Here is a 13,242-nt window from a genome sequence, read left to right as displayed (position 1 = left end):
ATGATCTCAGACAGTTTGAACTGCCTGAACTTCCTTCTAGAAGGTATCAAACAAATGAGGAAATGAATTTATCATTCTGATCCCACTTTAAAAGCTCTGGCTTGTTTAGACCCAGTGACTGCTTTGAGCGGAAAAGTTGATACTCGAGTGGGACTGACTGGTCGGTTCAGCAGCTTACTTGGGAAACATGAAGGTGAAGTGGAAAGGTCAAGGAATATAATAGAGACTCAGTGGATCTTGATGAGTGTGCACAGGGATGAGATTATGAAAACCATAGGTACTAAAATATCTCCTTCGATCTTTCTGAAGATGTTATTGAATACGAAAGATGCTCAAGGCAAGCCACAGTTCGAAGATCTGTCCCTTTTCATGCTAAATCTGTGTGCTCTTCCGCATTCCAGTGCAGTTGCAGAACGTCAATTTTCAGTTCTATCAAATATAAAAACGAAAATCAGGAACAGTCTACTTCTCGACACGATAGACTCACTGATGCATACAAAGCAGCTGGTCTCTCGTACCACAGGAACCGTACACGGCTGGGAAATTCCTTCCGATATGCGGAAGAATTTTATGGCCTGGTACAAGGAGAAAGAAGAAGAGACCAATGAGCCCTAGATATAGCCAGGGTCGAATATACTTGAAGTTTTGGGGAGGAGGTCTGTGTGTGAGATGTTACAAAGTTGTTCAGTGCTTATATATCTGATATTTATCTGTAATTTTTAGTACACATATGCGATTGATTTTGGCTTACATTTTCATCGGCCTCTAGGTCCATTAGAAGTACGATTGTAACCATTAAGACAGGAAGACGGCTTAGTAGTATTGTTGGTTCAAGCTGAGCTTCAATGAGGGCACAATGAGCCACAGACAAGTTGATAGACAAATAGTTGGAACTGTTTTTTCTGGGAATTAAGTTCAGATTGCTAAGTCAAAGTGGCATACTGTACAAAAGAAGAAAAGTAGGCACAAAGCATGTTAAAACAAAAAGAAACGTGTTCAGGCGTTATACTTCATTTTTACGAATTTCTTATCGATTGAATCCAGGTCTCGGACAAGTTTTATGCTCACAAACTAAAAAGCTCAAACCTACCTACTGTGGTCTTATATTTTTCCATTTTCGAAGGTGTCAACTAAGGCTTAGCCGATTACGATTACGACGTCATGCGAAAAGTCTTTAATTTACTGTCGGAATTGATTGTCCCTAAAACTTTTATAAATGTAAACTTGCCTCGTTGGTCGCCCAGACACAAATTCATAGTGTGTAACATTAATTTAATCGAATGTTTCTATTACTTTCATGACGACATAAAAAAGTCTCGATCCCAAGGTAATAGTTTAAGGTTAAGTTTACTCCTTTTTGAACTGATTTGGAAAAAATTATATATTCAAAACTCTAAATAAAGATTTGACAATTAAATATGATACCACTTGTAGAAAAAAAAATTTTATGACACATTATGGAATCTGAGATGACACAAAAAGCACATTTTCGGAAAAAAATATGACACACTCCTTAAAAAAAATTTGGCAGCCCTGTGTGGGAGTCTTCTAAAAGGATCCTAATAAGTGATATTATTGCATAGAGGCTACTTTCATGGATTATTTTTTGTATTTTATTGATCAATCAGTTTTGATAAATTGCATAAAAATATAGTTAATATACTTTTGAAATTTTAAATGATCGAAATTTTGATTAAAACCGTAATTTCAAGGAATATGTGAATTTTCATGTCCTGCTTTTTAGTGAAAACGGCTTTCTCTTGAATTCTAAGGATTTCAGGCAATGTTCCCCTACAAGACAGCGAATGTTTAGACAAAAATTTATGCATATATTCTTAAAAATCATAGTATTTCGGCTTCAAATCTGAGATCCTTCATTAACGGGGGAAAAGAGGAAATATAAACAAATCAGACTAAAAAGGGAACGTATACTAGAATCTTTTATAGAGGATCTTATTCACTTTTTTCTTTGATAAAAGTGTCCGAATACGATGCCGAAATATTCTAGTGCTGTTATAATCTGTTCTTTGGGTTCATTACATTTGAATTGTAAATGGTAACTTAGTTTGTTCAAAAACATGATTTATTAAATACAACAAGGTTAACAGAGGCGGATATAGACCAACATCTTGGGGGAGGTGCTAATGAATGACCAAATTAACAAATTTATTCTAAAAAAAAGAGTGAAAAAAAGAAAAAAGAAAGAAAACAGGATAAGAGGGTGCCAGGAAAAATATTGGGGGGGGGGGGGTCCGCCAGTGACATTTATTAACAAAGCTGTGTAGGAATACTAACATTGGCTTGTTATTTATAAAATCAGATGATACGGTGAGATAGGAAATAAAATGTTTTTTTTTTTACCCCTTCCTTTTTTGAGCGTGTTAGTATTAAGATTCGCCAACTCTGAACGAAAAAATAAGGTTACAAATAAATCCAGACACCCGCAACAAAGTGGAACAAACCAGGGTCTTATCCAGGAGGAGGTAGACACCCTGTTTGAACCCCTCCGCTCGAAATATTACTCTGAGTTATAAATTGGCATCAAAAATGCAGGTAAAACCAAATTTGTTTTTCCTACAGATGTAAAACATACTTTTCAGACTCGTAAATGGGTCTTAAGAAATGCAGGTAAAAGAAAACTTAGTTGGAGACCAATGCATAAAGTCCACGGAGTTAAATCCCTTTTTTACTCTTTTGGTAATCTGATCCCCCCCCTCCCTCTTGAATACCCATCCCAACTACGGCCACAGAATAAACAATACTAAAGCAAGAAAAAGGAATAAAGGAAGGTGTTTACAGAGTTTAACTGAAAAAATATGAATTAAGTCAAGGAAAAGCCAATGATCAACAATTACAGAGCGGCCCGTGTTCAAATCCCAAAGAATAGTGATCCAAAGAAAAAAATTGTATCAAAGTTTAGAGTTTCCTATTAAATATTGAAACGTTGTGCGCTAAGGCTTTGACCAGATTTAGAATAAGGCTCGCGTTATTTTGTTTCTCTTATCTTCAATTTATAAAACTAAACCTCATATTCAGTAGTGTAAACAAACCTCGGTGTTATCCTCTGTTGGTGATATTCAGTAGTTTTCGTTTGATGGGAAGGGGTTAAAACAGTAAATTAAACTATTTCTACAACTCTTTGAAAACTTCTCTCCCAGGGTGACATGAGTGACATCAGAATCCAAAGTACCCTGCCGATTGAAGCAATACTTCGGTAATGCAGTCCAGTCTCAAGTGTAATCTCAAAACTGTGGTTGATAAAAGGATCTAAAATAATGTCTGACGATCTATTTTGAACCCATATTTAAAAAAAAAGCTGTGGAATAAACAAAAAACACCATCGCAATGTAAATGGAAAAGATAGAGAGAAGAAAAATACATTTAAGAAATAAAATTCAGTGTAGATGAAATTCGTCACTTCTTGAAATTCTGAAGGAAAATGCTCACCGCAAATTTTTGGGGGAACTTATCTTGTGGGGATGGTGATATATAGTTTTTTTTTTCTTTTCTTTTTTTGAAAAGTACAAAAAAAACCTCCTTGTCACTGGAACAAAACCAGATATTATTTTAGTTACGTTTTTAGGAATGAATCCATTGTGAAGTTTGAGGCCGTATGTTCTCATAGGGTTACATTTATCCTTATATCTCCTTCTCCCAACCATTCGAGCAGAGGGAAACTATTTTGTTCTGAAAGACTTGGAGTAGGGTTGCCAATTCCTCTGAAATATCTTCAAATTTGGTGATTTTTGGGAGGATTTGCGGATGGGTAATTAAAGACAAAATTTCCGGTGATTTCTTGGTGTTTAATATTCTCTTGGCTATGGATGACTCAGATATTTGGAACTTACAGAGGTAAAAGTTCGAATACTGCTTAGCCTATATTTCAGGGATAACTTTTAAGATTAATAGATCAAATAATTCTTTTCTCTTGCAACCTTTATTTTTAGAGAACTCTAAGTAGTGTTCTCGGAACCTGGAGCAATTGCCATCTGTTTTAAAACATACTACTCTCCTAATTAAAACTGAAGTGACTTTTACGACCCAAGATATCGTAAGCCCTTGTGCCTTCCAATTGAAAATTCTTTAATTTAAAAGTTGAATTACTACCTAGCCATTTTTATTCACCAAGTACGATTTGTCTATGAGAAACTTAGCTTTTAGCAATGGAATTTCTAGGAATTTCTTACATAAATTGTTTGACAAGACATTAGAGTGACGGAAAAAAAAATTTGGCTTGATATTGCCTATGCGAGGGATTTTCTCCAAAAGATAGCATTTTTTGTTTGTCTGGGAACCTTTTCGCATTTTTCAATTTCTTTGAAAGTGTTCTCTGCTCAAAAAGTTTAGAAATTTGAAATGTCACAGAAAGCTTTTTTGGATTGGACATAATACCATGTTGTTATATTAAAACAATATTTTGTTTGCTTTGATGCTCAAAAGTTTATTCTGCGTTTCAAGCCTATTTCCAACTTTGTTATGCTCAAATCGAGTATTGCTTCACCAAGATACTGTGGTTGTACAATATGCTCCATTTGGAACTTTCCTATTGAAATTCGCAAATACAAAGAGTTCGAATCATTTTTTTTTTTTTTCAGATAGACTATAATATTGAAAATATAAAAAAAAATTTATATTGGTTATTTTAAATTCTAATTTTGTTCTTTTTTTTATCCAGCGGTATTTGGTCCTCCTTTCCTCGTTTCCTCTTCTTTTTCGTTTTCTTGATGATGGGTTGGTTATACTTCGTATAATGGATAGAAACAAATCGGTTATTATTTTCTTTTCGTACTCCTGAAAATAAAATAAAAATCAATTTTTTATTATTATTATTATTATTATTATTATTATTATCTAAGACTCCCTGCTTATTTGTAATCTAATTCATCCCTATTTCACTATTATTTCCTTCACTTTACTACTTATCTATCTTGCCTCTTACTCGACATTTCATACCTTTCCATTTTTCTAATTCCTCACCGACATAATTTTTTCTCTCATAGTACATTTTATCTACTTTTTTTTTTAAGTTTCCCCATCCATACGGTTCTCCATCCATTAATTTACCATACAATAATTTCAAAATTCTCATTCTACCTACCCGCGGTGGCAAGGAGCTGCTCCCATTCATTAGGCCTACAACATATAACATTAAAATATAAATTCAGAATATATATACATTTTTGTACTTTAAAATATTTTGACTTTCCTTAAAACACTTTTTACTAAATTTGCATAAATAAAGAAAAATTAAAATACATAACAACAGTTTTTTTTTTTTTTTTTTTTTTTTTTTTTTTTTTTTTTTTTTTTTTTTTTGATTATATTTCAAGTCATTCTACTCTCGCTGACCCTTGCGCTATTGGGAAGCTGCAACAATCCTCAAAAATAAATTCCTAAAAATCGAATATTTCACAATCCAGGCGAATCGTATCCCCCTCAACATATAAAATAAATTCCACTAATTTAAAATAAATTTCAAGCAATCAAAAATGACTTCAAATCTAAACTCTATAATCTAAAAACTCATTCAAAATCCTACACTATTTCTACATTCCCTAAAAATATATTCAGTCTTAAACCCCATGTAAAAATTCTAATCAAATATCAAACTCTAAGTTTAAACATTTCATTAAAAGTTCGATATATTTAGCTTAAATTTCGCATTTATTTCTTAAATATATATTCCGTCTTTTTTATCAAAATCAAAAACTTCCTTTTCCAATCTTCTACCCAAATCCTTATCACAAAATTAAAAAATAAAAATTATACAGATCTAAAGCCTTAATCCTCTATCCCCTATACTTTTTCTCAACTCTCCTTTTATTTTTTCCTTTTTAACAACACATCTTTACCCACCAAGGCACAAAAACTATTCCCTTCTACTTTAGAGTTTGAATCATAGTTGGCTTTTACCTTAAATGGAAATTTTGCTTCTTATGGTTTCTGCATTCGACAGAAAATGTGGAAAAAATCACTTGCACATTATGTTTCTTTTTCTTTTCTGTTTTTGTCCTTGTTAGATCAGTCAAGACAAGCCTTCTGTTTCTAATTCAGCCCATAAACATCAAAGGGCTGTATACCTCTAGTCTGTACCTGTCCCATATCTGAACAAGGTGTCACTAAGGTTAGGAATAAGTGAAGATGAACAGGTGACCTTAGGTAACGAAAAGATTGATCAGGTTGGGAGCTTCAGTTACCTTGGTAGTATTATTAGTAAAGATGGTGGGAGCAGTGAAGATGTTAAAAGTAGAATAGCTAAAGCTCAGGGTGTTTTTTCACAGTTAAAAAAAGTTTGGAAGAATAGAAAGATAAGCCTACAAACCAAGATTAGAATATTGGAAGCTACAGTGATGACAGTGGTCAAATATGGCTCTGAAGCATGGACACTCCGAAAAGCAGATGAAAATTTACTAGATGTTTTCCAGAGAAATTGCCTACGGATTGTTCTGGGTACCCGGCTGACTGACCGTATTTCAAACAGTAGGTTGTACGAAAAGTGTGGTTCAATCCCGCTTTCTGGGGCTATAATGAAAGAAAGGTTGAGATGGCTAGGCCACGTTCTACGGATGAAGGATGACAGATTACCGAAGATTGTCCTTTTTGGCCAACCGTCTGGGGCTACACGGAAAGCAGGTCGTCCTTGTCTGGGTTGGGAGGATGTCATAAATAAGGATTTAAAGGAAATGGGAACTTCCTGGGAGGGTGTAAAGAGGGAGGCTTTAAATAGATTAGGTTGGAGGAGGAGCGTGCGTAGCTGTGTTGGCCTCAGGCGGCTTGGTGCTGCAGTGAGTTATTAGTAGTAGTAGTAGTAGTAGTAATAATTTTAGGTTCAGTTTTGTACTGGATGGTTTTTTGTGTTTTGATTACCGCCTGTGAAAACTTCTACTGGGAGCTTATATGTGGTGCAGAACCCTTCTTTCTAATAAATCTTCTCCACAATCGTGCGCCTCCTACCTCAGGCCTGCGTAACCCTGTCCGTCGCTTTAAGAGTGTTTTGACGTGGCAGATTTTAGCAGCATTTTACGAGTATATGCTTTACCTTTCTTCTGACGGAATTTCCAATGTAGTTTGGTAAATTTGAAAGGGCAAGACTAGCTTGTAGTATCATGGCAGCTTCATCTGGCGATCAATTGATACGTGAAACAGGCTTTCAGTGAAAATAATTCCCATAATATCCTTTTTAATCATCTTCAAAGTACAAGAGGAAATTAACACAGTAACAATACAGGACTCAAATGAGTTCTAACCCTGCCGCAACTGTGCAATGTCAACGATAAACGATTAAAAACTAATTTAGTTGCTATAAACTTAACTTGAAAACCTGGTGTGTGCACCTCCCCCCTCCCGCGGAACCAACTATATACAACATACCTATCTAGCATAGATTTTATAGGATATATATAAAATTAGGTAAAATAAAGATAATGCAAAAAAAACGGTTAAAATTAAAAAAAAACAGCTTAAAATTCCGAAAAGTTCGGAATTTTATTATTCTTTTTTGTGTTAAATAGGTTCTTTTTTCTTTTACTGTCTAATTAAAAATGTTACCCGTTTGTAATATTTTTTCATTATAATTGTAGTTCGTTCATTATGATTTAATTTTGGCCTTTCTTTTCCTTCGTAAGATGTCTCATTCCCAGTTCTTATATTTTTCTTTTTTTCTAGGATTTCTTGTACTTCGAAAAAAACTAACATTCTCAATTGAAGACTTTGTCAAATAACGTTGATCATACAGCTATTGAATCTCTGCGAGGCCTAAGATCTATGTGAATTAAGTGTAGTGTGTATATTTTTCGAAAAACGGTTAGTTTTAACGGAATGTTCAGCTTTAGAATCTCAATAGCTTCTAAGATCTTTGTAACTCGATATAACTGTATTTTGAAGAACTGCCACATTTACTGCCGTTCGTTTGTTTTTCAATGGGTATTTATTAATTCATGATTTATTTGGTAGTGAAATTTTATCTTGTCCAAAAACTAGTCGGTTATGTAGCATAGGTATGTGCTTTTAATTTTATTGCCCCTTTTTATTTTTATATTTAGGATAAGACGACAAAAAAAATGTATTTACAGTTAATAGTAGTGACCAGACAAAAAACAAAAAGCTCGATTCATCTTTTTTGCTAACATACAGGATAAATCCATAGTTATTATAATATATGGACAAGTAGTTAAATAGTTAAGCGTTGCTTGTCAGTCACTATTTTCGCTGTATAGAGCTCATATCTTTGGATGCCAGAGACATCTGGGTTTTTTCCTTGCATATCTTAAGTTGCCACATCAAAAGTTGCTAGAGTGAACTATGTTTCAAAACAGAGAATGAATTGAAAGTGAATTTTTATTTTCATCAATTCCCCGTTTTTCCATCAAGGGGGAGTATTCAGGAGAAACATAAATTATTTTGAAAATAAAAGAAATTATGGGGGGAGTGGAATTCTGAGATTTTGGGAAGAGTATGGATCTGCAGGCTTGCACCTGACATATATGGTAGTCAAACATGAATGAAAATTCAGGTGTGCAACATTTGGTAAAACTGTGCGTATGATTTACATGTATTTAAAAAACAAAACAAAAAACTGTTGTTTTTACTGTGTTTATGGAGACAATTTGAGAAGCTAATTGCTCAATTTTCTCTTGCTATCAGAAAATATTAGGAGATGTAAATAGATGTATTGAATAATTTAAGATTTATAATCCTTTTGATATATTATATTTCTTAAAAATTTTTGTGCTCATATGCATTCTTTGAAACTAAGAGAGTGAAAAAACAATTACCTGTTTTCTGTGTTGAAATTACAATAAAATTCGTTTCAGTGAGGACTCAATTATTGTGCAGCGCATCTTCTTCGTACGAATTTAGGAAAAAACGAAGATTTTACAAAATACAACGCAATATAGCTCATGTAGATTAATAGCATTGTTAATCTTAAAGACATCAAAGAAAAGGTCATCGGCTTATGTAGACGATAGAAAAAAAGCGAGATTTCCATTAATTCTTTAGATCTGCTAGTATGAAAGCCTACTCAAAACAAATTGGTATTAGTAGACAGATTATCAACTTCAATTGAAAAGGTTGATAGCTTTGTCTATCTGGGATCTGAGATGGATTCAAAAGGAGGAAGTGATGAAAGTATTAACAGAAAAGTATCTGGAGTTCATGCACTTTTGCTGCATATTGTAATTTGTAGTGATATTAGCTTAAGAATTAAGATGAACATTTATAAGTTGATAGTGAGAGAATTCTGGTAAATATATAGTGGTTCAACTCTTGAAAGCGCTTCTTATGAAAATATTTCCTATGAAAATACTACAAAGTTCTGGATTTTAATCCAGATCTGGAATAGAAAGCGTATCTATTTACTTTATTCCCCTTCCCCCAATGGATAAATATATAGCCCAAGTTATGTGCTTTTGATAGAGCGACTCTTTTCCTTTTGTTAATCTAACGTCAAGTGGTGGGAAAAAAAGAGTTTTCGCTATTGAAATACAAAAAGTTCATATTTTCAGATAAATATTTTAGAATGTTCTAAGATAATTTCTAGAATTTTGTAATGTTTTCTTATGCGGAGTTGAACCACTAAATATTTGCTGTTATTTGCTCTTTTTGATGCTGAATTCTGGTCCACCAGAGCAGCTTAGGGGTACACTTTGGAGGTGTGAAGGCCACCTCCGTAGCCTTCCACCTATCGTGGAAGGCTACCATTCAGAAGCTTTGCTCGGCTGCCGGATGAGCCGGAAACGCCTGGTCCTTATGCAATTACAAGTAAGTTTCAATAGACATGCTTCATTTTTTCTTCTTCTTTTTTTACTGTTGGTTTCTTGCAAGGGAAATACTTATTAGCATGGTTCTCTTGTGCTGTTGGGGTACCGCTACCCGTCCTCTATTTTGCATTGTGTACGTCACAAATTCACAAAAAGAGGAGATTCCCCTCGACCTAAAGGGTTCTAGAGGCTAGAGTGTCATTTTGCTTTACTGAAATGGGAAATATTTTGAAAAGTTTTTCTTTTTCATAACACCAACAACCAAAAAAAAATAAAAATACTGGAAAGTAAATAAAACTTTAAAATTGTGTGTTGGTAATTTTTGGAACATTTTGTTTCTCATTGAAAACAAATTTTGTTTTCTGAAGCAATGTTTTTTGACTTGGTGAAATAATACTAATATTGGCTTCACGGTACAAAAACAAGCAAAGTTTAAACGGGTTTAATAAACAATAAACAAAGAAAAATAAACAAAGTTTAATAGACGAGTTTAAACGTAGGCAGGTAACACCTTGTTTAAATCAGAAGCATCCAATAGTCCTTAATCTCCTTTGGTGGAGACATACAGTGGATATGATTCCACTCCAATAACCTCTCCCTTTTTCATTGTCAATTTTATAGCAGCAAAGAAAGTATGTTGCATCTTGTTAGAAGTAAAACTGCGTAAGTTTTTTAAGTATGTTTACTAGAGACAAAAAATGGACCCTTTGTTCCTCAAACAACCCCTTCACATTGCCAACTTTTTGCTGAAATGTGGGTATATCGCATCACGTTAGAGCTGGATCACACAAGGTTTCAATCTGAATGATTACGAGGATGAAATTGGGCTTGTCCCCCCTCCTAACAGCCCTCTTGCTATCCACTCGCACTGCCAACTCCTTTGTAGAAAGTAGGTCTCTGGCAGCTTGTTTGAACCAGGATCATGTAGTTAATTTCAGTCTCAGTGATTGTAGGCTCCTGACCTCTCTGACACTACCTCCCAGAGCCAACTTTTATATCACGAAGGTAGGCAGGATTGTTTGCTAGTTTTTTTTCTCCCTTTTTCGGTAGGCTTGACACTTGTGGGGTAGGTATCCTCGGCTAATATGACATGAGAATGATGATTGTCAGAGGTGTGTTTTCTCCTGTCTTTGTGTGGAACTGCTAAAACCCAACTGTAGATTTTTGGGCAGGCACCTTGTGCTAAGGGTGAGATACATATGCTACTTCTGAGCTCTAGTAACATTCCGGGCAAGAGCTCCTGAATGCTTGAAATTTAGTGGGCGCGTGTATACTGTCAAGAAGACTTCCTTTAAGAGATTTTAGATTGCCGCCTCTTTTGGGTCCAGCGGGTAGCAGACTTAAAATTTAGGCTTTCTCCAAACTATGAAGCTTAGAAGCCTACTAGTACTTGGAATGTTAAAGTCGGTACTCTAGTATTTCCTAGGGAAAGTGTCCTTGGCTGGGTCTACTACTAACAACTCACAGCAGCACCAAGCCGCCTGAGTCAAACACAGCTACGCGCGCTCCACCTCCATCCGAATTTATTTAAACCCTCTCTTTATTTTCCTAAGAAGTTCCAAATTGCCTTAAATACTTCTTTATGACCTCCACCCATCCAATTTGGGGACGACATGCTTTTCATTTAGCCCTAGATGGTTGGGCGAAAAGAACGATCTTTTGTTATCTTTCACCTGGAGAACGTGTTCTAGCCATCTCAACCTTTCCCTCATTACGATCTTAAAACGCAGGATAGAACAAATTTTTCACAAAGCTTTACTATTTGAAATGTAGTCAGTCAGACGGGTACCCAAAACAATCCGTAGAAAATTCATCTGAAAAACATTTAATAAACCTTACTGTCTTTTTGAGCGCTTACTTTTCAGAACCATACTTGACCACTCTCACTACTGTAGCTTCCAATTTTCTAATCTTGATTTGCAGACTTATCCTCCTATTCTTCGTAACATTTTGAACAGTGAAAAAAATACCCTGGGTCTTGGCCATTCTGCTTTTAACATCTTCACTGCGTACTCTGTCTTCAGTAATAATACTATCTAGGTAAGTGAAACTATCCTCTTGATTGATCTTCTCGTTACCCAACATCACCTTCACTTATTCCGAGTCTAAGTGACTGAGTCTTATTAACTTTAATTTTCAAGTCTATTCTTGCGCACTGAGCCCTCAAAGCCTCTAAAAATTTATTAATTTTGCTAAGGTTTTCGTCTAAGATGCTTAAATCGTCAGTATAATCTAAGTCTAGGAGAGATTTACTTTCCCATTTGATTCCATGCTCTCCCATGGCCTTTGATTTGCTCCTTATGAAAAAGTCCTTATTTATGATTCATATAAATGGGGATTGAATGCAACTCTGCTTAACTTCTGATATAACATGAGATCAGATACTATCTTATCTCCTAACTTAACCACGGCAAAATGTATTTATCTGGTATACCATACAGCAGTAGGACCTTCTCTAAAGCTCTTCTATTGGTTGAACAAAAAGCTTGCTCATAATGTGCTATAAACTTAAAATACTTACAGCATCTCTAAAACTTATAATAAAACCAAATAATTTGCTGCATATAGAAACCAAATTAATGTCTCTATAATTACCACGCTCACTCTTTTCACCTTTCTTAAGAGGGGTTTAACTAAAGTTTTCCTTTGATGCTTCCTCTTTTTCAAAAATAACATTCATAATTTTTTGTAATGTATATCTAACTTCGCAACACAATACCGTACTGAAAAAAATCATTTACCACACTATCAGCACCTGGAACCTCATTATTTTTTAATCCTATTAGTACTGTCTCTAATTCTTCTTTGCATAGCAAATCTTCCTTCACTCTAAAATATCACAAACTTTTTCATTCTTTTCTATATCATTTTCTGTAACTTGATTACGGTTTAGCACAGAAACAAGATGTTCTGTCCATCTCTTTATAACTTGTTCCTTATCGCTAACTGTGGCCCCGTTCGTGTCTTCAAGTGGGGAAAGTCGAGATTGACTATCCCCTCTCAGTTTTTTCATATGATAATATAATATTTTACAATTATGCCGTCTGGCTGCCTCTTCTAAATCTTCAGTCGTGGCCTCCACTTCTCACCTCCTTAATTTATATTTTAATCTTTCTCTGCTCCCCTTACATTCCTCTTGTTTTCATATGATGTGTCACACGAATACTTCTTGTACAAGCCCTCCTCATCTCCACTAGACTTAAGATATTTTCACTAATATTCTTGGCTGCGTTTTTGACTCTCCGCCCTAAGACATTATCTGCTACTTCGCAAATTGTTTTTCTAAAATTATTCTATTCGTCTTCTACATTGTCCAATTTTAGACTCTTTAGTTTAACATTCAATTGTTCCTGACAAGAGTCGAAATCTTGAACGAGCAATCTAAAGCAACAACAAAAGAGAGAATAATGAGGACTTTTTTTCCCAAGACAGTGAACCAACAAAACCTATTTGAATATTTCGGCCCTGTATCTAAGGGCCG

General features: G+C 34.7%; 1 protein-coding gene across 2 annotated transcripts in view; it reads left to right on the top strand.

Annotated features, from left to right (window-relative positions):
* The window catches only part of LOC136033105 (phospholipid scramblase 3-like), a 39,136-nt gene extending 30,312 nt beyond the window's left edge, over positions 1-8,824 (top strand). For both annotated transcript variants that reach the window (XM_065713724.1, XM_065713725.1), the window contains exon 7: positions 7,666-8,824. In XM_065713724.1, coding sequence (XP_065569796.1) covers positions 7,666-7,692 — 27 coding nt within the window. In that variant the 3' untranslated portion in view covers positions 7,693-8,824. The remainder of the gene's footprint in view (positions 1-7,665) is intronic.
* Positions 8,825-13,242: the final 4,418 nt, after the last annotated feature.

Source organism: Artemia franciscana, chromosome 11, assembly GCF_032884065.1.
Source record: "Artemia franciscana chromosome 11, ASM3288406v1, whole genome shotgun sequence".
NCBI lineage: Eukaryota > Metazoa > Arthropoda > Branchiopoda > Anostraca > Artemiidae > Artemia > Artemia franciscana.
Note: the sequence above shows the minus strand (reverse complement) of the source record. Positions and strands in the feature narration are given on the sequence as shown.